This window comes from Schistocerca gregaria, chromosome 9 (genome assembly GCF_023897955.1).
Source record: "Schistocerca gregaria isolate iqSchGreg1 chromosome 9, iqSchGreg1.2, whole genome shotgun sequence".
Taxonomy (NCBI): Eukaryota; Metazoa; Arthropoda; class Insecta; order Orthoptera; family Acrididae; genus Schistocerca; species Schistocerca gregaria.
In genome coordinates, this window is record NC_064928.1 from 142,576,869 (window position 1) to 142,601,791 (window position 24,923).

Sequence of the window (24,923 nt, forward strand, 5' to 3'; positions counted from 1 at the left end):
ATATCGTGTTGATGTATGGCTATTCTGATCACAATGCCCAACGGGCGTGTGCTATGTATGCTGCTCGGTATCCTGGACGACATCATCCAAGTGTCCGGACCATTCGCTAGATAGTTACATTATTTAACATTATTTAAGGAAACAGGAAGTGTTCAGCCGCATGTGAAACGTCAACCACTACCTGCAACAAATGATGATGACCAAGTAGGTGTTTTAGCTGCTGTCACAGCTAATCCGCACATCAGTAGCAGACAAATTGTGCGAGAATCAGAAATCGCAAAAACGTCAGTGTTGAGAATGCTACAGCAACATCGATTGCACCTGTACCTTATTTCTATGCACCAGGAATTGCATGGCAATGACTTTGAACATCGTGTACAGTTCTGCCATTGAGCACAAGAGAAATTACGGGATGATGACAGATTTTTTGCACGCATTCTATTTAGCGATGAAACGTCATTCACCAACAGCGGTAATGTTACAGCAGATTCAAAGTAGCCGTTGTGGGCCACTCTTCTGGAATCAATGTTAATTGCAGAATGTTGTTGTTGCAAAAGCAAGACTTCAGTGTTTTGCCAATTCATGTATATGTAAGCTCTGTGACAGATTTTTTCAGCAACTTGAAAGTCCTCTGATTTTAATTGTTTGGTTTTCAATAGTATCAGTATTACAGTAAGATAAAAAATGTATGTATTTATCTAAATTAGTAGGATTTTGATTGCAACATTTGAAAGAAATTGAAGACTTAATTCCTTTGTGATAAGTTTTGGAAGGGAGTGTAGCTCATAGGAAACAGACACAAATCTTCTTTTCTATACGACCATCCTCTGCATTTATGACAGATGCAAAAGACCTTTGTGTGTTGGCTCTACACAGCTGAACTGTTTCAGGGAAGACAGAAGAGACTCACCGGTTCTTTGTTGTCATCACCACCGCCAGCAAACCAGAATCAGCAATCTACTGTGAAAGTGATAGAACTGGGTGATATCGGTGAGGGTGAGTCACCATCGACCAGGAAAAAGAGAGAGTCTGATGTGGAGAGTATAGAAACCGTTCGCACAACCACTCCTATAGCCAGGAAGCTCTCGCGCTCGTCTAGGTCCTCTGTCGAATCTGTTGAAGACACCTCTCCTAGTAAGAAGGTGAGTAATCCAGAGTGGTGCCTGTTGTTACTTCATACCATTTATTTTGTCTAAGTACCCTGACAGGAAAAAATTGTAACATCAAAAAATAATTAATGTAGACTGATGAAATTTCGGGAATACATTTGTGTAGGTAACATATTTAAGTGATGATATTCCAAGATCACAGATTAATGTAAGGGCAAGATGAGGCATTGTAAATGTGACATGCTGGTACATTAATAACTGCTGTAACTGCTAGAAAGTTGAACGCAAGCATGCAAACATGCGTGCAATGTGTTGTATGGGTGCCGGATGTCAGTTTGTGGGCTGGAGTTCCATGCCTGTTGCACTTGGTCAATACAGGTATGGTTAACGCTGTTTGTGGATGACAATGGCGCTGTCGTCTGATGATGTCCCGTATGTGCTTGATTGGAGACAGATCTTGTGATTTAGCAGGCAAAGGCTGTATGTTTACAGTCTGTACAGCATGTTGGGTTATGACTGTGTTATGTGGTCGAGTGTTATCCTGTTGGAAAATCCCTCTGGGATGCTGTTCGTGAATGACAGCACAACAGATTGAACCACCAGACTGGTGTACAAATTAGCAGTCAGGGTGTGTGGAATAACAACGAGAGCGGTCCTCACTTCATAAGAAATTGCACTCCAAACCATAACTCCAGGTGTAGGTCCAGTACGCAGATTTGGTTGCAGGCCTTCAACTGGACTCGTGCTAACCAACAGAAGATCGTCACTGGAACCAAGGCAGAACCAGCATTCCTCAGGGAACACAAAAAACCTTCACCATACCATCCAACCATTAAGTCCCAAATGGCGGTGGTTTGGGGTCGGTGGATTGCGCGCTACAGGCATCTGGCTAATTTACAATTGTTTCATGTTGTTGTTGTTGTTGTTGTTGTTGTTGTTGTTGTTTACAGAAAAGTGATGTGTAGTTTTCAGTCTGTTTTTGATAGATGAGAAAATGTGTGTTCATGACATAAATAAATAAGAATACAAAATATGAACTGGCTTAACTGATTTTGGTACAATAAGGAATGTTGTGCGCAGCAAGCATAGACTATTGTGAGGAGGAGAGGAACACAGCGATCAGTCGCGATCCCTTTGGTTTTTTATTAGTCTTGCACATCCAGATTTCAGCTTTTTAATAACCATCGTGAATGCATTAGAGTGAGTTATAATCCAACAAATCCACAGCAGTACATTACTGGTGTATAGGCAGAAGGAAACTGACTATACACCAGTAAAGGTGTATGGTGACATGTACTGCTGCAGGTTTGTTGAATTTTAACTCACTCAGATGCCCTGAAGATAGCTATTTACAGTGGAAATCTGGACATATGATGATGATGATGATAATAATAATAATAATAATAATAATAATAATAATAATAATTAAAAACAATGGGATTGCAACTGATTGTTATGTTCCTATCCTTGCTTATGAAATGGCTTGTTTTTGCGTACCATCTTAATGCCTAAATTATATAGGCAAGAACCGGTTGAATTAAAACCTCTTCACCCAGTACTATGTAGTAAGTGCAGACAGACAGACATAATGCTGTCAGCAGCAAGAGTGTCAGTCGTAGGTAAAACTTTATGCATCTAAAGAATATAATGTAGCAAGTGCTGAGTTAGCAAATCCACAGTATTTATGAATTATGTGGTTATGCATAAAATTGGATGTCATATACTGGGATGCAGATAAAAATTAGAACAATAATTCCTCTGGCAGTACAGATTAATTTTTCAGCTGGAATCCCTCATGTAGATTGTGCAGGTTGTCTGCAGATTGTATTTCCACAGCTTGACAAATTCCAGGATTCGTACATCACATACAAGCCACATTCATCCCTTTACTCACTCTAACAAGGTACTGACAGAAAATAAAAATTCCTGTTTCAAACTGAAAAAATTACATAACTTAGACTGTTACGAACCAAAAAACATATTTACGTAACTTAGACAATTACGAACAAAAAACATATTAATGTACTATTTAGGAATGAAGAGTTTAGTTTGTCGTTCAGTGATTTTGATGTGTTGGTTTGTTGTTCAGGATTTTGATCTGTTGGGAAATTGCTTTTTATGGGAAGTTATATAATTTAGGTTGTAGGTAATTTTGAATATTAACTATTTTAAGTTATAGCCCTGAAACTCCTACAGTAATTAACTATTGTCATTCTAGAAGATCATATTAAATTTCGTAACTGTTAGTATATGAGAAATGACTGCATTAATTTATAGGTTGGTGTGTGATTTAAACAATCTGCAAAGACCAGCAGAGCTGACAGATGACAGCTTTTCAGAATGCATTCTGTTGGACATCTGGCCATTAAAATTTATGTTACAGCTTTTCAATTGTCAGTGCATATCACTATGCAACAGTTGGACATTAAAAATTCTTACAAGAATGCATCTCATCACATCCACATAGAATTTTTGTGTCACTGGCCAGGACCGGCGAATACTTCAAGAACCAAATAATGTGACTAATGCGATTTTCACACTGTTAAGCGACCGTCTTCACGTGACAGCCACTTTCCTCTTTGTCGACCGATGGGCTCACACGAGCACGTTTTGTCCTCTATGATGAAGTCCGACAAACAATCCACGTCCATATCAGGTGCCTTACCAAAGTTCTGGGATGGGTGTATGTGCTACTCTTCTGCTCAGATGTCAGCAAATGTGGAGCAGACTTCACACACTCACAACTTCCACATTTCAAAATTGTCAATTGTGATACTGTAGATAGTGTGTACAGCAATATTGAATCACCTGTGATGATTTTGACCCCGTTTCATCAGTTTCTTTGAAGTAGTTGCCATTCAGAGTTCACATTTTCAACTTTATCCATTTTCAGAAGCTTCCGTTTCCTTCTTCTTTGTAGTGTTGATTTCAACATTTAACTCAGTTATAACATTACATTCAGACAATACTTCTATGTATTAGATGTTAACGAATTTCTCTTTTTCAACAGAGTCTTTATCGCTGTTGTAAGCCTGAAGTTTATATCTTCTCAAGCCTTTTCAGTTTTTGTTTTGACTTGCAGACAGCAAGACCCTTCTACTACTTTAATTTCCTTAGTGTCAACTGACCAAATTCCATTACTTGTGTTTTAATGTAATTGATGTTCATATCTTATAACCTCTTTTAACTTGAATTACCTTTCAAAATTTCTACTTGCTTTTATTTCTGCTTGCCTCAAGGTACAGAGTGAATAATATCCAGTAAAGGCTACAACCTTGTCTCGGTCCCTTTTCAGCTACTGCTTCCCAATCATGCCTTTTGACTTGTAGCTGCAGTGCAGTTCCCGTACAGATTGTAAATAAGCTTTCATTGCCTGTATTTTATCCCCACTACTTCTAAATGTCAGAGATTGTAGTCCAGACAGCAATATCAAAAGCTTTATTTAAATTTACAAACGGGATAAATGTAAGTTTAGATTTCTTCAACCTATCTTCTAAGATAAATCCTAGGATCAGTGCTACCCCCACAAGTTTCTACATTTCTCCTGCCCAGGAACTCGGTGCAGTGCAGGAGAGATTGCACTCCAGCATATGTTTTTAATACATTATTGTGTGACATTTTAACTGTGCACGAGAACTCTACAGCTGTCTTTACAGATGGGTCAAAATGGGGCTCCATTGGATGCTCTGTTGTTTTTCCTGAGCATGTCCCCAAGGTCCAACTGCCTTGAGACTTCACTGGCTTGATGCAGAATTATATGCTATGTATGTATAGTGATGGTGGATGGGGGAGAAAAGAAACGGAAGGGAAGGGTTTACTGATGTCAGTGCATAGGGAAAATATGCAGAATCAGTGGCGATAAGTGAAAATGTGTAGCGGACCGTGATTTGAAAGCAGGATCTCCTGCTTACTAAACAGGTGCGTTAACCACTCTACCATCTGGGACACAGTGTTATTGCAAATGTGTGGACTATCTTGGCATACCCCTCAGACATGTCTGAAAGAACAGACACTATGCATTCATAGAAATATTTGGGATCTTGGGGGCACTGGAGCAAATGATATGTGCTTCAGGTAGTAAATTCCTTGTCTGTTCAGATTCTCTGATTGCTTCAAATACTAAATTCCTTGTCTGTTCTGATTCTTTGAGTGCCTTTCACTCTTTACAACACTTGGACGCTGCAGGTAAAGTAGTTCAGAATATCCAGGCCATCATCCTCTAATAACTACAATGGCTGGGGAAGTAGGTGTCTTTCTTCTAAGTACTGTGGCACAGGAGTATTGTGGGCTACAATAGAGCAGATATAGCAGCCAAGGAGATATGTTGTAATCCTCAATTATTTCAGTGTGCCCTCCACCTGCATGTTCGCCGTTGTGGAACAGAGTCATGCTTCAATAGGAAAACACGTGGCTGGAAGTGACTGATAATAAGCTCCACCTAGTAAAGCCTACCATGCAGCTGTGGCGTACTTCCTTTCAGCCATGAAGGTGGGATCAGTTCCTCCTTACCTCTCTTCGCATAGGCCACAGTCCTCTGGTGTGTGGCTTCTTGCTTTGATGTGACGACTCTCCAATGTTTGGTGTTTTGGCATGCAGATAAGTGTGTTTTATTTTCGGACCAGAGAGAAGTGGCAGATCTGCCTTTATTTTAAGTGACATTCAAATGAACGTGGTGAGACTTTGAAGGTTTTGTGACTTGTCCAGCTTGTTTCCAAAAATTTTAGAGAGATGTTTTAAATTGCTGACAGGATGATAGGCTCGGCCTTGATTTTTCTAAGTGGTCAGCTAGTCATATTTCCCTGTGCCTTTCTTTTAGCTCTTCTGTGGTTTTACTTCTGTTTTAATTCCATGTCCAGCACCTTTCACCCTTCTCCAGAGTGATTGTGTGGATCAACTTGAGGTGGGGGTGAGTGAATGAGAGTCATTTTATAGGTTTCGTTGTCATTGTGTATTTATCCACAACTGTTTCTTTTAATATGCATAAGGGCACTGATAACTGTGGAATTGAGTGCCCATAGGCTCCAAACAAACACACACACACACACACACACACACAGACAGACAGACAGACAGAGAGAGAGAGAGAGAGAGAGAGAGAGAGAGAGAGGGGGGGGGGGGGGGGGGGGGTCAGTAATCTTTGGGCCACTGAAACATATCACTTCAAGGTCACACCACAAGTGTTGAAAAGTTGGCGGAATGATTGACAATCAAGTGAGGAACATGACGCACTGAATCTTCTGAAGCAGTTACAGAACAGCAATAAAAACTGGTTCCAGCATCAATGATACCACATTGTTGTATGTTAGTGTGCAACTGCCTGCTTCTGCGCTGTGTTGTGTTACTGCCTTGACTGGAGTTTCAGTTTATTAAAGAAAGCTGTCAAAACAACTTCATTCACCAAGTGACAGTCCATTGCACTGTGGAATAGTCAGGCTTTGGAATTGCTATGAAGGAAGCATGCATTTTACGAGCAAGAAATAGAATTTGTTTGTGTTCATGGGTATGCTTCGGTTCCTGCTGATAAAATCTTAGACCGTACCTCAAAGACTCTAGGACTTGGTCAAACAACTGTTTCAAGAAAAGGGATGCTACTTCAAGACTTCCAAGATACCGAAATAAACAGTGTGGGGCAAAGCTCCTGTGGAGAAAGAATTGTGTTTTTAAGTACTCGTGGAAAGGAAAAAAAAAAGCAGCAGCAACAGTTACCAATTGTGATTCATTCCAAACCAATGCTATTCATTGGCACATTTCGGATATTATAGTAGGAAGGAATACTCGGCAATAGTGAAGTTGCCGATTCCATTAAAAGAATGTGAATTTTTCTCAGGGGAGACCATATCACTGAAAATGGTGTTAAAAAGTATGGACTTCCACTTAAAAAAGTTAGATGGATGACGTAAGTCATTTTGTGCTCTGTTAAATTCTTCTTGCATGTTAGAGCTCATTTTCTAGTTCTCTTCATAGTCACATAAATTGTGGAGGACACACAGGAAAAGGATGTATCAGCACAGTATGAAACACTTTCCTAAATGAAATGTTCAAAATGCCTCTGTTTGGAAAGATACATGCACCAACCCACTGTTGACTAAACAGTTGGATGCTGCGTCCTTGATGGTAGTAGAGCAATGACGTCAGCCTTATGTCTACACAAGCAGTGAAGTGAGTTATACATCACCATCACCTTCACCTCCATTCCATTTGAACAGAAAATGCGAACAGTGAACGCGAAGGTGCTTTTACATCTGTGCGCCTTGCAGCTAGTCGCTGTGCAGCTGTAGTTTGCCTCACATAGAAGTAGAGGTGCCAGTGTGAACACAGGTGTGAATAGAATCAATTTCATGCATATGTTGAGGGAGAGGCATGCACCCACACACACGTGCCTCTACTTACTTGTGGGGTAAGCACAGTCGCATAGCGACTAGCCACAAGGTACACAGGTGTAAATGCACCTTAAGAATTACAACTTACTGTAAATTCTAACCAAACGTAACACAGAGCGTATTTTGAATATTTTATGCAAGTTACATTTCATTAATGCTAGTGCATTATGTTCCTGTGAGTTTCCTACAGCTAATGTGTGTATGAAGAGAAGTAGAAAATGAGCTTGATATGGAAATAAAATGTTTTCAGACCCATGTTAATATAAAATGTTTCCTTCTGCACGTCTGAGGAATGTTTCCTGAAAGTTCAATCGCGCCTTTTTGTTAAACCAGTATGTCACATTGTAACCATTACAAAACTTATTTTCAGCTGTTGAGTTTTAATTCATGGTATGCAAGGTACACTTGCAAATTAAGATTTTTTGGGGCACAGAGTTTGCTCACATCGTCAGTATTTTCTTCCGTGGATCTGTCATATCATTCACCTGTTAAGATTTGGTTCCTTGTTCATCCAGTTGGCACAATTTGTAAACCAGTTACATGCTTACATTTATAACTTTTTATTACACTGTGTTGTTAAAGACGCCAGTTTGAAACTTTGGTGCATTCTTTTGACAGTTGCGCCTGGAAACGGAAGCAGGCTCACCGCCTCCCGCCAGCGCAGCTCCCCACAAACGACAGTCCCTGTCGCCGGCAGCAGCACATGTGCCTGTGAAGAGGCAGCGGGGATCCTCCGGACCTTCTGGCGACACTCCAGACGAGCCCCTGGAAGTGGTCCCTCCTGCTGCAGGTGTGGAACGCCTCCGTGCTGTACTGGGTCCTGACATGTCCATCAGTCTGGCGGGCCATAGGACACCCACGCACGACGAATCCTCTGGTGCTTCGTCTGAGGATGTTCAGATAATAGAGGTGGTGGAAAGGCAGCCACCCAAACCACCCCAACCTCCCCCAGTTGATGCCTTTGATGACAATAGCTCACAGGTACATGAACTATGTAGATATATGACAGTTATATGGTCTGTATGTGGAAAGAAGAAATATATTAAACAAATTGGGGAAAAACACAGTGTTTCAGTTGTAATTTGTTTGTATGTCTGGTAAGCTGAATGTGTATTGGTTGCATTGGCCTTACGCTTATTCGCACTCAACATCAATGGAACAGAAGGTAACATTGCCTTCAAATGAAGGCGTGTGTAGGTTCAGTGGGTGGTGGAATACCACTGTGGAATGGATGGGAGATATAGTGGGTAGAACAGTACTCATTTTGGGGCACAGCGAGAAATAGTCGAAACCCTGGCGGAAAACAAATCAGTTGCTCCAGTGCTGGGTGGTACTGAGTTACGAGGGGAATGCTCCTCCATGGCCGGACAGTTAGACTTTAACAAGTGATGGGTGACCAGAGAGATAAGGCAGGGGAGATCTGTTTTTGTACAATATTTGGAGGGTAATTATAGTCTGTGAAGACCTCCGTGAGACACTAGGTATATGTAGACTGCTCATCCCTACAGATGCGACAGGCACGGGTTGGTAGGCTGTATGGAAGGGACGTCTTGATATGGAAACGGTCAAAATGGAGCTATTGCTGGAGGTTAGTAGGTTTGATGTGGCAATCTTGGTAGTGGAGGTCAACATTGAGAAAAGTGGCTTGTTTGGATGATGAAGAGCAGGTGAAGTGAGTAGCAGAGAAGGTGTTGAGGTTCTGGAGGAATGTGGATAAGGTGTCCTCACCCTTGTTGTATATCGTGAAGATGTCATCAGTGAATCTGAACAAGGTGAGGGTTTTGCAATTTTAGGTGGTCTTAAAGGATTCCTCTATATGGCCCGTGAATAGGTTGGCACAGGATGGTGCCATGTGGGTGCCCGTATCTTACCCTGGATTTGTTTGTAGGTGCTGCCTTCAAAGGAGTAGTAGTTATAGGGGTGTTAGTGTAAAGAGAGATGGCACCAGTGGTGACGAGCAGGGCACCATGTGGTAAAGGAAAGCAAGCTGTTGAGAGTCAGTGGAGGGAATGGTTGGTATCTTTTATATAGGAGGATATGTTGCTGGTAAGTGGCTGAAGGTGTTGGTCTGCAAAAACAGAGATTTTCTCAAAAGTGCAGTAACTGCCCAATATGGGATGTCCTGGGTGGTTGGACTTGTGAACTTTAGGAAGCATGTGGAGTGGGAGGGGTGAAGAGAGATATGGACTCTGGAGAGAAGTTCTGGGATGACGTCACTGTGACAGGGTTTGTAGGTGGATGAAATGACAGCTGGTGGAGTCTTTCTGCAAGTAAATCCTTATGGTTCAAAACAGCATTGGTGGAGCCTTTGTCAGGAGGTAGAATTATAAGGCCGGGGTCAGTTTTTTATGTGGCGTGTTGCAATTCTGTCTGTGGATGTAATGTTAGCTTGCGTGGTGAGGGATTTGGGGAATGATGATGATGATGATGATGATGATGCAAGGTGACACAGGTAAGAAATTCTGGAATGTTTATAGCGAATGATCTGGGGGCAGTGGGATTGGATCACGTTTGAATGGAGGAGTGAACTGAGTTAGGCAGAGTTTAGCATTGGTCTTTGGATGAGTCTGATTGGTAGGGCTGGTGGCATAAAAGTGTTTCCACTGTAGGGTCTGGGAATAGAAAAACAACGGAATTTGGGAGTGGGGCAAAAGGTGAGGCCTTTGGAAAGGGGTGATACTTCTGCAGTGCTAAGGCTTGTGACTGTGTTGTGGTCTGGTTAGGTTCTGGGTTCTGTATGTCGGTGGGAGTGAGTTTTTTTCGCACAAATACTCCAAAACAGATGGGAAAAATCACGAAAAGGATGAAATGGATGAAGTATGTGGAAATCTGAGGGAGTAGGCGATTGTGAAAGACAAAAACCAGCTGAAATCGATGTGAAAACACTAAAAGATCAAAGAAAACAACTATTGTAATGTGGGTTACTGGTCAATGGGTGGGTACGTGCGAAGAAGAGGGATGGCTGATGTGAATAGATTGTTGTTGTTGTTGTGGTCTTCAGTCCTGAGACTGGTTTGATGCAGCTCTCCATGCTACTCTATCCTGTGCAAGCTTCATCATCTCCCAGTACTTACTGCGACCTACATCCTTCTGAATTTGCTTAGTGTATTCATCTCTTGGTCTCCCTCTACGATTTTTACCCTCCACGCTGCCCTCCAATACTAAATTGGTGATCCCTTGATGCCTCAGAACATGTCCTACCAACCAATGCCTTCTTCTGGTCAATTTGTGTCACAAACTTCTCTTCTCCCCAATCCTATTCAATACTTCCTCATTAGTTATGTGATCTACCCATCTAATCTTCAGCATTCTTCTGTAGCACCACATTTCGAAAGCTTCTATTCTCTTCTTGTCCAAACTATTTATCGTCCATGTTTCACTTCCATACATGGCTACACTCCATACAAATACTTTCATAAATGACTTCCTGACACTTAAATCTATACTCGGATGTTAACAAATTTCTCTTCTTCAGAAACGTTTTCCTTGCCATTGCCAGTATACATTTTATATCCTCTCTACTTCGACCATCATCAGTTATTTTGCTCCCTAAATAGCGAAACTCCTTTACTACTTTAAGTGTCTCATTTCCTAATCTAATTCCCTCAGCATCACCCGACTTAATTTGACTACATTCCGTTATTCTCGTTTTGCTTTTGTTGATGTTCATCTTATATCCTCCTTTCAAGACACTATCAATTCCGTTAATACCTACTCCGAATTTTTCTTTTGTTTCCTTTAGTGCTTGCTCAATATATAGATTGAATAACATCGGGGGTAGGCTACAACCCTGTCTCACTCCCTTCCCAACCACAGCTTCCCTTTCATGCCCCTCGACTCTTATAACTGCCATCTGGTTTCTGTACAAATTGTAAATAGCTTTTCGCTCCCTGTATTTTACCCCTGTCACCTTTAGAATTTGAAAGAGAGTATTCCAGTCAACATTGTCAAAAGCTTTCTCTAAGTCTACAAATGCTAGAAACGTAGGTTTGCCTTTTCTTAATCTTTCTTCTAAGATAAGTCGTAAGGTCAGTATTGCCTCACGTGTTCCAGTATTTCTACGGAATCCAAACTGATCTTCCCCGAGGTCGGCCTCTACTAGTTTTTCCATTTGTCTGTAAAGTATTCGTGTTAGTAGTTTGCAGCTGTGGCTTATTAAACTGATTGTTCGGTAATTGTCACATCTGTCAACACCTGCTTTCTTTGGGATTGGAATTATTATATTCTTCTTGAAGTCTGAGGGTATTTCGCCTATTTCATACATCTTGCTTACCAGATGGTAGAGTTTTGTCAGGACTGGCTCTCCCAAGGCCGTCAGTAGTTCCAATGGAATGTTGTCTACTCCAATGGCCTTGTTTCGACTCAGGTCTTTCAGTGCTCTGTCAAACTCTTCACGCAGTATCGTATCTCCCATTTCATCTTCATCTACATCCTCTTCCATTTCCATAATATTGTCCTCAAGTACATCACCCTTGTGTAGACCCTCTATATACTCCTTCCACCTTTCTGCTGGGTTCGCATCTGAGCCCTTGATGTTCATACAAGTGGTTCTCTTATCTCCAAAGGTCTCTTTAATTTTCCTGTAGGCAGTATTTATCTTACCCCTAATGAGATAAGCCTCTACATCCTTACATTTGTTCTCTAGCCATCCCTGATTAGCCATTTTGCACTTCCTGTCGATCTCATTTTTGAGACGTTTGTATTCCTTTTTGCCCGCTTCATTTACTTTAGTCTTTTTACCTACTTGATCCTCTGCTGCCATGCTCTCCCTGAAACTCTGTGCAACCCCTGGTTCTTTCAGTTTATCCAGGTTCCAACTCCTTAAATTCCCACCTTTTTGCAGTTTTAATCTACAGGTCATAACCAATAGATTGTGGTCAGAGTCCACATCTGTCCCTGGAAATGTCTTACAATTTAAAACCTGGTTCCTAAATCTCTGTCTTACCATTATATAATCTATCTGATACCTTTTAGTATCTCCAGGGTTCTTCGATGTATACAAACTTCTTTCATGATTCTTAAACCAAGTGTTAGCTATGATTAAGTTGTGCTCTGTGCAAAATTCTACCAGGCGGCCTCCTCTTTCATTTCTTAGCCCCAATCCATATTCACCTACTACGTTTCCTTCTCTCCCTTTTCCTACTGACGAATTCCAGTCACCCATGACTATTAAATTATCGTCTCCCTTCACTACCTGAATAATTTCTTTTATCTCATCATACATTTCTTCAATTTCTTTGTCATCTGCAGAGCTAGTTGGCATATAAACTTGTACTACTGTAGTATGTGTGGACTTCGTATCTATCTTGGCCACAATAATGCGTTCACTGTGCTGTTTGTGGTAGCTTACCCGCATTCCTATTTTCCTATTCATTATTAAACCTACTCCTGCATTACCCCTATTTGATTTTGTGTTTATAACCCTGTAGTCACCTGACCAGAAGTCTTGTTCCTCCTGCCACCGAACTTCACTAATTCCCACTATATCTAACTTTAACCTGTCCATTTCCCTTTTTAAATTTTCTAACCTACCTGCCCGATTAAGGGATCTGACATTCCACGCTCCGATCCGTAGAACGCCAGTTTTCTTTCTCCTGATAATGACATCCTCCTGAGTAGTCCCCGCCCGGAGATCCGAATGGGGGACTATTTTACCTCCGGAATATTTTACCCAAGAGGTTGCCATCATCATTTAATCATACAGTAAAGCTGCATGCCGTAGCCGTAGTTTCCCCTTGCTTTCGGTCGTTCACAATACCAGTACAGGAAGGCCGTTATAGTTATTGGTAAGAGGCCAGATCAGTCAATCATCCAGACTGTTGCCCTTGCAACAGATTAGGTGATGTTATTACATGCGAACTGGAAGAGAGAGGAGAAGAGGTGGAAAGGGGATGAGGGTGATATACAAGTTCATGTAGCACAGGAAAGTATATGCGAGAGTACACAGTTAGAGTGCTCAATTTGGAGTTCTAGGCTTAATGATATTGACAGGAATAATGTGGGATATGAGACTATGAGACGCTGTTGTTTACAGCAGAGATGGTTAATAGAATGTGGCTCGTAAATAGAGCGTGCAGTGCGGTTTCGAAGGCAAAGCCTTCATCAGAAAACACACACACACACACACACACACACACACACACACACACACACACACACACACACACACACAGAAATAAATGCAACTCGCACACCCAGGCCAGACTGCAAGCAGCAGAACGTGATGGGAGAAGGGGGTGCTAAAGTGCTGCTTGTGGGAGCATACAGGAATGAGGTGGGAGGTGGGGAGAGGGCAGGGCAACTAGGTGCAGCCAGGAGTTTAGATGGAGGGGGGGCAGGAGGCAGGGGAAGCAGCAGAAGACGATAGAAGTAAAAAGACAGTGAGTGTGTTGGTGGAATAGAGGGCTGTGTAGTGCTGGAATGGGAACCAGGAAGGGGATAGATGTGTAAAGGACAATGATTAATTAAGGTTGAGGCCAGGAGGGTTATGGGCACGTAGGATATATTGTAGGGAGATTTCCTGCCTGTGCAGTTCAGAAAAGCTGATGTTGGTGAGAAGGATCCAGATGGTACAGGTTGTGAAGCAGTCATCGAAATGAAGAACATAGTGTTGGACATCGGGCTCAGCAATTGAGCGGTCCAACCGTTGGCCACAATTTGTCAGTGACCATTCACGCTGACAGCCAGCTTGTTGGTTCTCATGTCCACGTAGGATGCAGCATAGTGTTTGCAGCTTAGCTTGTAGATCACATGACTAATTTCAAAGGTAATCTTGCCTTTGACGGGATAGATTATGCGTGTGACCGAACTGAAGTAGGTAGTGCTGGGAGGATGTGTATCCTACCCCCTATCCTTCGCATCCTTCCCACAGTATCCTTGTCCATCCCTACACAATCCCTGCTCCCAACCCCTTGCATCATGGCTCATCCATCCTCCCACCACCACCTACTCCAGTCTGGTCGCAATCACCACGTGCCATCAAAGGCAGAGCTCCCTGTGAAGCCTTTGAAGGCTTTATTTGACAGTCTTTTTGTTGTGCCTATCTTTGACTCAGCATCTCGGCTATAAGGTGAGTTATAACTATCCGTTTCATGATAATGTCAATATTCCATCCTGGCTTTTCCATTGTACAATAATAAAATAAATAAATAAGTAATCATTCCTGCAGAAAGGTAAGATGCCTATATAGTAATCCCTACATTTCAGAATGAATCCCTACCTTACTGCGACTTTGTTTTTATGGAAATTGGAAGCCTACCATACAAATTCCTTATTATGAAACACAGCTTAACTGAGCGTAGGTTACACTTGGCTCGATGTCAGTTGAGCTCATTCTCTGTGCAACATGCCTGTAGTATTTGTGCCAGATCTTTTTTTTTTAAAACAGGTTACAGATTTTTTGAAACAAAAACAATACATACAAATGCTGCATTCATTGAAACCAGAGTTCACATCAGTCCTGCTTGTTAATCTGTACCTGAATTGTTTAATCTATGAGATCTGTTCAAAAAATTCAGGAACTTTGTCCACAAATTTTTTCTGCTCTTACCTTTTACTTATTGTTCATGGTCTCTTTCGAAATACTCTCATCCATAATTGATACCCTGCTCCCAGTGCCATTTCCACTTCCAGAAGTAGTCTTGGTATGCCTCTTGCTGGTTTGCGCAAAGTGCTGTCTGCAAATTTTCTTTTATTTTGTCTATCGTTGCAAATCTTCATTCTTTCAACAGGGTTTTTAACTTTGGGGCCAGGTCTGGATAGTATGGCAGATGAGACTACACAGTGATTTGGTTTTTTATGCAATAGTCATGCACCAAGAAGGATTAATGTGTCGGTGTGTTATCGGGATGCAAGAGCGATGAATTGTCTCGCCATATTTCAGATTGTTTCCTTCTCATATTTTTTCACAGGAGTCGCAACATGTCCGAGTAGTACAATCGATTAACAGTTTGCCCTTGTGGCACAAATTCTTGATGGACTAATCTTTCAAAGTGAAAGAAAACTCTCAGGATGGCTTTGACATTTGACCTGACCTCACAAGCTTTTTTTCGGTTCCGGAGAACCTTTCCCAATCCATTGTGACTATTGAACCTCGGTCTCATCATAACTGTAGACCCACTCTCAACATCATAACTGTAGACCCACATCTCATCACCAGTTACGATTCTCTGAAGGAACTTCTGGTTTTCATTTGTGTGATCCAAAAGCTCTTCACAGATTGCGAAGCAAAGGTCTTTCTGGTCTTGACTCGAGAGTCGTGAGTCGAACTTGGTGACAACGTGATGTATTCCAAGATGCTGTGTCAGCATTTCATGACATGATCCATCTGAAATGTTCATTCTTTTGCAGCCGCTCGGACTGTCAGTCTTCAATTGGCTCACACAATTTTGTTAACATTCAAGACACGAGTGTTGTTGGTAGATATTGAAGGGCATCTTGAATGAGTGTCACCTTTAACTTCCGTCTGGTCATTTTTAAACCACGTGAACCATTTGTGACACTGAGTAGGCTTTCTGAATCATTTGGTGTGTTCCTGTAAAGGTTGTCTTGAGTTTCATGCAAAATTTAATTCAGATACATTGCTCCTCTATCTCTGCCATCTCAAAATTTGCGAACTGTGCAATACAATGATCTACTCAGTACAGCACTGAACAATAACTAACAGGCATACCACAGTGAAACTTCCAGCAGTTACACATTAAACACAAGCATGCGCAAGGATACCAACTGCATTTCACTCCAACACATCGTTGACACGAAATTACGATGTTCTGTAATTTTTTGAACAGACCTTGTATGTATAAACTGTGGCACTAGGTCATAATTTCTAAACGATAATGCAGATTCTATACCAGAGTGAACTACTTGCTTAAGTGAGGAGGAGGAGACACTTAATACTGTTTAACCCTTCACTGTCTCTCTTTTAGCCCCATAATGAAATTTGCAACTACTGCTTGCACTAGTTTTTCATACGAACAAATTACCAACTTCTATCACTTTTAAACTTTTGCTTGCGTCATTCCAAAATTCGTGTAATTCACAGGGTGTACATAAAGTTTGGGAACACGTTGAATTATTTATTGCACAAGAATTTTGTACAGATGTCATACATATTGCATTTTGAAGAGAGAGACTGAAAGTTTTTTATTCTTGCCATACCCGTCCCAGCATGGCATCGTCGACTATGGCAGACGCTTCCCGTATTCTCTCCTGGAGCTCTGCTATATCACGTGGTACTGGCAGTACATACAGCAGATCTTTAATGTATCCTCACAGAAAAAAGTCACACAGAGTGAGATTTGGTGATCGGGGAGGCTATTTCGTGAAACAGGTATCCCCTTCTGTACCACAGCAAATCCATCGATGTGGCAGCTCCATGTTCAGCTACCCACGAACTTCATGATTAAAATGGGGGTGGAGCCCTACCCTGCTGAAAGATGGAACAGAGTGTCTGATTGCATGTGAGGCATCAGCCATTGCTGCAACATATCCAAGTAGGAACATCCAGTGACAGTGTTCTCAGCAAAGAAGAATGGCCCGTACAGTTTTCGACATGACAAGGCACGAGAAACATTTACCTTTGGGAATCACGGTCAAATTTAGTGCATTCGTGTGGATGCTTTGTACCCCAGATTCACAATTCCCATTAGTGTGAAAAGTGGCTTCGTCACTAAAAATTAAGCGATCAACAATGCCATCCCCATCTTCATTCAGTTGTTGTAACTGCGAACAAAGCTCAAAGCGCTTGTCTTTGTCGTCGTCATTGAGCTTCTGCACTAGCTCCAATTTGAATGGTTTCATAGACAACTTCTGCCGCAGGACGTTCCACACTGTTGTTGGAGCCATTTCAAGATCATGGTATGCACGATGCATAGACTTCTTTGGACTCCTTATGAATGTCTCTCATACGCGCTCCACATTCACGTCACTCACACTGGGATGTCCACTTCTCTTTGCTGGGCACAAGCAACTTGCTGTAACGAATTTGTTGTGCCAGTGGTAAATGGTCTTCCTTGTTGCTGGCTTCTTACCGTACTTGGTTCTAAATGTCCATTGAAAAGCTGTAGCACACTTCTTTTTGTCTAAATGCAAGACACAGAGAGCTCATTCCGCACCTGAACTCGCCATTTTTGCGACTAGCGCGGACTATCGGCAAATTACCAAACTACGCTGTGGTAGGAAATAGGCATTCTCCCTTGAGCCTTATAAATATAACACATTTTCTCCAGCTCTGACATAGCTCTTTTCATATATTTTTTTCCTTTTATTTCATTTAATTTCATAATTTTATGCAGTGTTTTCATTTTAATTTTTCTTGCCAGTACCCTTCATTGTTGCTGAGGCAGTCACTTGAACAATTTTATCTTTACTACCATCTATCTGAAGTTCAGTGCTCTCAAAATAAATGTAAAGTTCAGAGGTAGATGTAATTAGACTTCTTCAACTATAAGTTGGTAGGATGCAGAAAGAGGGTTGTCCAGAGAGGAACAAAAAGATTTCTTCTGCCAATTACAGCACGATATATGAGAGTCTCTGTGACTGTAAATTTGCTTTGAAGAATATACAATCATATAATCATGCACCTTTTACCTCATATAAACAAAACCTTAATATAGTGTGATTAATAATTGAGATATCCTGATTTGCACAGAAAAATTTTCACTGTAAGTGAAATATAACAGAGCTTATGTGAGTACCAGTACTAATATTACAAGCATTTTGTTGTAGGATGTGATCATTGTCGAGGAGGTGGGCACACCAATGCCACCAGCTCGTATGCCAGAAATGCCGACACGTGGTGGTAAGAGAATGAGAGGCCGACCTCGGCGAATGAGTGTGCAGCCCACGAGCCCTGTCTCGCGCCACCATGAGGAGCCGGTGCCGCCACCTGCCCAGCAAGTCGCAGATCCCGGCTTGACGGCATCCGGAAGGCCAAAAAGGTCGTGCCGTGGTCGTGAGCTTCCTTTCGTCGAAAAGAAGAAGACACGTGCTAGAGGTGGTAAGTATCAGTACGTAGTTTTTGTGGATCAACTGAGCCTACTGATACCGGATGTCAGCTTTGTGCTGATGCACAATGTTGTTGTAGTGGGTTATGTCATACTTTTACAAATGGGAAGAGGACAGAACACTGATATATGATAGAAAGAAACTTCCACGTGGGAAAAATATATTAAAAACAAAGATTCCAAGACTTACCAAGCGGGAAAGCGCCGGCAGACAGGCACATTAACAAAACACACGGTGAAGTCTTTCCGCTCCCGGGATTGGAATGACTCCTTACCCTCTCCCTTAAAACCCACATCCTTTTGTCTTTCCCTCTCCTTCCTGAAGAAGCAACCATCGGTTGCGAAAGCTAGTAATTCTGTAATTCTGTGTGTGTGTTTGTGTGTTTTGTTAATGTGCCTGTCCGCCAGCGCTTTCCCGCTTGGTAAGTCTTGGAATCTTTATATATATATATATATATATATATATATATATATATATATATATATATATATATCGATGTGGCAGCTCCATGTTCAGCTACCCATGAACTTCATAATTAAAATGGGGGTGGAGCACTACCCTGCTGAAAGATGGAACAGAGTGTCTGGAAAGAAACTTCCACATGGGAAAAATATATTAAAAACAAAGATTCCAAGAGTTACCAAGCAGGAAAGCGCCGGTAGACAGGCACAATAAAATAACACACACACACAAAATTTCGAGCTTTCGCAACCGGCGGCTGCTTCGTCAGGAAAGAGGGAAGGAAAAGGAAAGATGAAAGGATGTGGGTTTTAAGGGAGAGGGTAAGGAGTCATTCCAATCCCGGGAGCGGAAAGACTTACCTTAGGGGGGAAAAAAGGATAGGTATATACTCAACGCGCTCGCTCGCGCACACAGTTATAGTTTAGGTGGAAAGCTAGCAATATGGTTGTGAGTCAGCAAAGCCAATGAATGCGATTACAATATCGGAGATGTCATGATATGCTGGTCTGTAGTGCAGCCTGAGGGCTATGTGTGTATTTGCAAAGTGATATCGAAGGATGTGGTTAATCCACTTTTGCTTTAACATTTTCTTTCATTCCTGCAACTTTGACTCATTGAAGCCAACACATTTTAAAAAATATGGGTGAGGCAGACCTGCCTTAACATCTAGATCCCATAATTTTCAATGTACAGTTTCTCAATTTTTCCCTTTGTTCCTGTGTGTGTTTGTGTGTTCCTCATATGACTGGATTCCTCAGTAGGACTGTAGCTAAAGTATCATCCACTAGGTGAGCAGACGTGCTGGGGAAATCTATACTTTTTTTCTGTTATTCTTTATGGTGCCACATTTCAGTCTACACATTCTCAGTTGCATCAATGTTGCAAGGTGTTGGCCTGATGAAGATATTAGTCACAAGTTATCTCGTAAGTTTGAGGTTAGTGATACTGATTGAATGAAAGATGTTGTGGATGAGGGAGATGTGGACTGCCTACATGTATGTGTTTACTCTGCAACTCCCTGTGAAGTATTTGGCAAAGGACTCTTAGAACCACTTTCAGACTTTTACTCAACTTTTTTACTCTTGAATAGCACATAGTAAAAATAAACTCCTAAGCTTTCTGTGCGCCGTGCAGGATTAGCCGAGCAGTCTAAGGCGCTGCAGTCATGGACTGTGCGGTTGGTCCCGGCAGAGGTTTGAGTCCTCCCTCGGGCATGGGTGTGTGTGTTTGTCCTTAGGATAATTTAGGTTAAGTAGTGTGTAAGCTTTGGGACTGATGACCTTAGCAGTTAAGTCCCATAAGATTACACACACACACACACACACACACACACATTTCTCTCTCTCTTTCTGTGCAAGCTCTGATTTATCTTATTATCTCTTACATATAGATATCTTCGGTGTAGCGAAGCAGCTTAAATCACTTAATAAAGGCAAATAATCCGGTCCAGGCAATATACCAATTAAGTTCGTTTCAGATAACACTGGGACAGCAGCTCCAGACTTCGCAATCACATACAAGTAACTTAATGAGATATCAGTACCAAAACGCTGGTCACACCAATACTCAGAAAAAGAAATAGGAATAGTCGAATGAATTACAGACTCGTGTCACTGACATCGATTTGGAACATACACTTTGTTCAGACATTATATCGTGAATTCCGAAAATATTGTTCTTGTGAAACTCGGCTAGCTCTTTATTCATAAAAATTAATGAGTGCTATCAACAGGGGTCTCAGATTGATTGCATATTTCTCAATTTCCAGAAAGCTTTGACACCATTCCTCACAACAGACTTCTAATCAAATTGTGTGTCTGTGAAGTATCGCTTCAGTTATAGGACTGGATTCATGATTTCCTGTTAGAAAGATCACAGTATGTAATAATTTAGGGAAAATCGAGTAAAACAGAAGTGACATCTGGTGTTCCGAAGGAAGTGTTATGAGCTCTATTGTTCCTGAGCAGCCGTCTTATATTGTTAGCAGATGATACTGTCATTTACAGTCTAGTAGCGTCGTCATAAGATCAAGACCAATTGCAAAATTTCTTAGACATGATATCTGTACGCTGCAAAAAGTCACAATTGCCTCTGAATAAGTAAAAAGTATTAGGTTATCCATATATGTACAAAAAGAAATCCATTAAATTTTGATCATACAATAAATCACACAGATTTAAAGGCTGTCAATTTATCTAAATAACTAGGAATTACAATTACAAACAACTCAAATACTAACAATCACATGGCTAATGTTGTGGGAAAGGCAAACCAAAGACTGTGTTTTATTGGAAGAATACTTAAAGGATGAAACATGTCTACTTAGAGAGACTGCCTACACTATGCTTTCCCACCCTCTGCTAGAGTATTACTGTGTGATATGGGATCCTTACCAGATGGAGGACATCAAAAAAGTCCTAAGCAGGGCAGCTCGTTATGTATTATCGGGTTTTAGGTAGAAAGTGTTACATGCAGGTGAGTTGAGGGTGGCAGTCATTAAAACAAAGGCATTTGTCATTGCAAGATCTTTTCATAAAATTTCAGTCCCTAACTTTCTCCTCAGAGTGTGAAAATATTTTATTGTCACTGGCCTAAACAGGGTGAAATGATCATTGTAATATGATAAGATAAATTGGGGATTGTATAGAAAGATATATGTGTTCATTTTTACCATGTGCTGTTTGTGTGGAACAGTAGAACCCTTTGCCAGGCACTTAATTTTGAATTGCGGAGTAGTCATGTAGATGTAGATATAGTGGTCACTTCATGCAGTCAGCGGGAGAAATTTGGTGATTTACTTCATGAAAAGTTCTCACCCCCAATGAAAATGCCTTTGTTTTAATGTTTGGTGTCCCAGCTCACTTATCATATCCTTGAATATATAATTTAAGTAAAAAATTAACCCAAGTTGAACCAAAATTAATATAGAATTGAACATTTCAATTGAAATACAAAAGTTGTCAGGAGGCAAGATTCATTACAGTTTGCAGCTGACATTATCAACATATTCTTTGTCATTATAGATCGAGCGGCCCCTCATAAAGCTGTACCACCTATTTGATTGTCCATTTAATATCTGTACAAACTGATTCACAGAATTGAGAAAGGAAAAGTGTTAATAGGTCTTTGCTTTGCAGGCGGTCGCAGACGCAGAGGTGACACACTGACAGATCATCGTCCAGGTGGCCTGTCTGAGTTTGCACGCAGCTTCTCTGGGTCTCTCTCTCCAACCAGCATCTCCGGTGCTATTCCACACGAAATGTTACCACAGCCGGCGAAGAAGAGCTTCACGTTGGGTGACAAGTCTCCTTCCGTGCTGTCCAGGTCAGGTGCTATTCCACAAGAAACGTTGCCGGATCCAGTGAAGAAGAGCTTTGCATTAGGCGAGAAGTCTCCTCCCACACTACCCAGATCCAGTGCTATTGCACACGAAGTGTTACCAGAGCCGGGGAAGAAGAGCTTCGCATTGGGCGAGAAGTCACCTCCTGCGCTACTCAGGTCGCCTCCTGGCCTGCTGTCTCCTCCGAGGGTGAAGTCCCCCGAACCCAAGTCACCCCCATCGAAGCACCAGAAGGCAGGACCAGGAAAGAAGTCCGCCGCCACTGCTAGGCGAGCGTCACTGGTGGCTGCAGAAAAAGAGGCACTACCAGCAGATTCCGAGGCAGTCACCGAAACCACTAGAAGAAGGTCGACAGAGACGAGGGAAACGCAGCGTGCGGACGGAGAGCCGACTGCGGCAACCCCGGATGTGATCGTTGAACCTCGCACCCCTGAGCCTACTGGCGAACCTACGGCAACTGCACAGAGTGTACCTCTTGTACCATCAGGACCACCATCACCGATGCAGGTGATTCTCTCTCTCTCTCTCTCTCTCTCTCTCTCTCTCTCTATATATATATATATATATATATATATATATATATATATATATATATATATATAAAACAGAAAGAAACTTCCACATGGGAAAAATATATTAAAAAATATATTAAAAACAAAGATTCCAAGACTTACCAAGCGGGAAAGCGCCGGCAGACAGGCACATGAACAAAACACACAAACACACACACAGAATTACGAGCTTTCGCAACTGGCAGTTGCTTCGTCAGGAAAGAGGGAAGGAGAGGGAAAAATGAAAGGATGTGGGTTTTAAGGGAGAGGGTAAGGAGTCATTCCAATCCCGGGAGCGGAAAGACTTCCCTTAGGGGAAAAAAAGGACAGGTGTACACTCGCGCACACACACACACATATCCATCCGCACATACACAGGCACAAACAGACATATTTAAAGGCAAAGAGTTAAGGGCAGAGATGTCAGTCGAGGCGGAAGTACAGAGGCAAAGAATTTGTTGAAAGACAGGTGAGGTATGAGCGGCGGCAACTTGAAATTAGCGGAGGTTGAGGCCTGGCGGATATCGAGAAGAGAGGATATACTGAAGGGCGAGTTCCCATCTCCGGAGTTCGGATAGGTTGGTGTTGGTGGGAAGTATCCAGATAACTCGGACGGTGTAACACTGTGCCAAGATGTGCTGGCCGTGCATCAAGGCATGTTTAGCCACAGGGTGATCCTCATTACCAACAAACACTGTCTGCCTGTGTCCATTCATGCGAATGGACAGTTTGTTGCTGGTCATTCCCACATAGAAAGCATCACAGTGCAGGCAGGTCAGTTGGTAAATCACGTGGGTGCTTTCACATGTGGCTCTCCCTTTGATCGTGTACACCTTCCGGGTTACAGGACTGGAGTAGGTGGTGGTGGGAGGGTGCATAGGACAGGTTTTACACCGGGGGCGGTTGCAAGGGTAGGAGCCAGAGGGTAGGGGAGGTGGTTTGGGGATTTCATAGGGATGAACCAAGAGGTTACGAAGGTTAGGTGGATGGTGGAAAGACACTCTTGGTGGAGTGGGGAGGATTTCATGAAGGATGGATCTCATTTCGGGGCAGGATTTTAGGAAGTCGTATCCCTGCTGGAGAGCCACATTCAAGGTCTGATCCAGTCCCGGGAAGTATTCTGTTACAAGTGGGGCACTTTTGGGGTTCTTCTGTGAGAGGTTCTGGGTTTGAGGGGATGAGGAAGTGGCTCTGGTTATCTGCTTCTGTACCAGGTTGGGAGGGTAGTTGCGGGATGCGAAAGCTGTTTTCAGGTTGTTGGTGTAATGGTCGAGGGATTCAGGACTGGAGCAGATTCGTTTGCCACGAAGGCCTAGGCTGTAGGGCAGGGACCGTTTGATATGGAATGGGTGGCAGCTGTCATAATGGAGGTACTGTTGCTTGTTGGTGGGTTTGATGTGGACGGATGTGTGCAGCTGGCCATTGGACAGATGGAGGTCAACATCTAGGAAAGTGGCATGGGATTTGGAGTAGGACCAGGTGAATCTGATGGAACCAAAGGAGTTGAGGTTGGAGAGGAAATTCTGGAGTTGTTCTTCACTGTGAGTCCAGATCATGAAGATGTCATCAATAAATCTGTACCAAACTTTGGGTTGGCAGGCTTGGGTAACCAAGAAGGCTTCCTCTAAGCGACCCATAAATAGGTTGGCATACGAGGGGGCCATCCTGGTACCCATGGCTGTTCCCTTTAATTGTTGGTATGTCTGGCCTTCAAAAGTGAAGAAGTTGTGGGTCAGGATGAAGCTGGCTAAGGTGACGAGGAAAGAGGTTTTAGGTAGGGTGGCAGGTGATCGGCGTGAAAGGAAGTGCTCCATTGCAGCGAGGCCCTGGACGTGCGGGATATTTGTGTATAGGGAAGTGGCATCAATGGTTACCAGGATGGTTTCTGGGGGTAACAGACTGGGTACGGATTCCAGGCGTTCGAGAAAGTGGTTGGTGTCTTTGATTCTGCTGGAAATATCACTTTGCCACGAAGAAAAACAATCCTGATCCCACTCCTAATGATCCAACTCCCCAAGACACTATCCAAATTGAACCCTGCCTGCAACAGTTCCGTCCTCCATCACAGCGGGAC

At 42.3% G+C, this 24,923-nt stretch overlaps 1 protein-coding gene across 6 annotated transcripts in view; it reads left to right on the forward strand.

Annotated features, from left to right (window-relative positions):
- The window catches only part of LOC126291589 (microtubule-associated protein futsch-like), a 263,380-nt gene that overhangs the window by 65,247 nt on the left and 173,210 nt on the right, over window positions 1–24,923 (forward strand). For all 6 annotated transcript variants that reach the window (XM_049985126.1, XM_049985122.1, XM_049985124.1 and 3 more), the window contains 4 exons: window positions 891–1,142; window positions 8,108–8,470; window positions 18,218–18,488; window positions 22,096–22,805. In XM_049985126.1, the coding sequence (XP_049841083.1) occupies window positions 891–1,142; window positions 8,108–8,470; window positions 18,218–18,488; window positions 22,096–22,805 (1,596 nt within the window). The remainder of the gene's footprint in view (window positions 1–890; window positions 1,143–8,107; window positions 8,471–18,217; window positions 18,489–22,095; window positions 22,806–24,923) is intronic.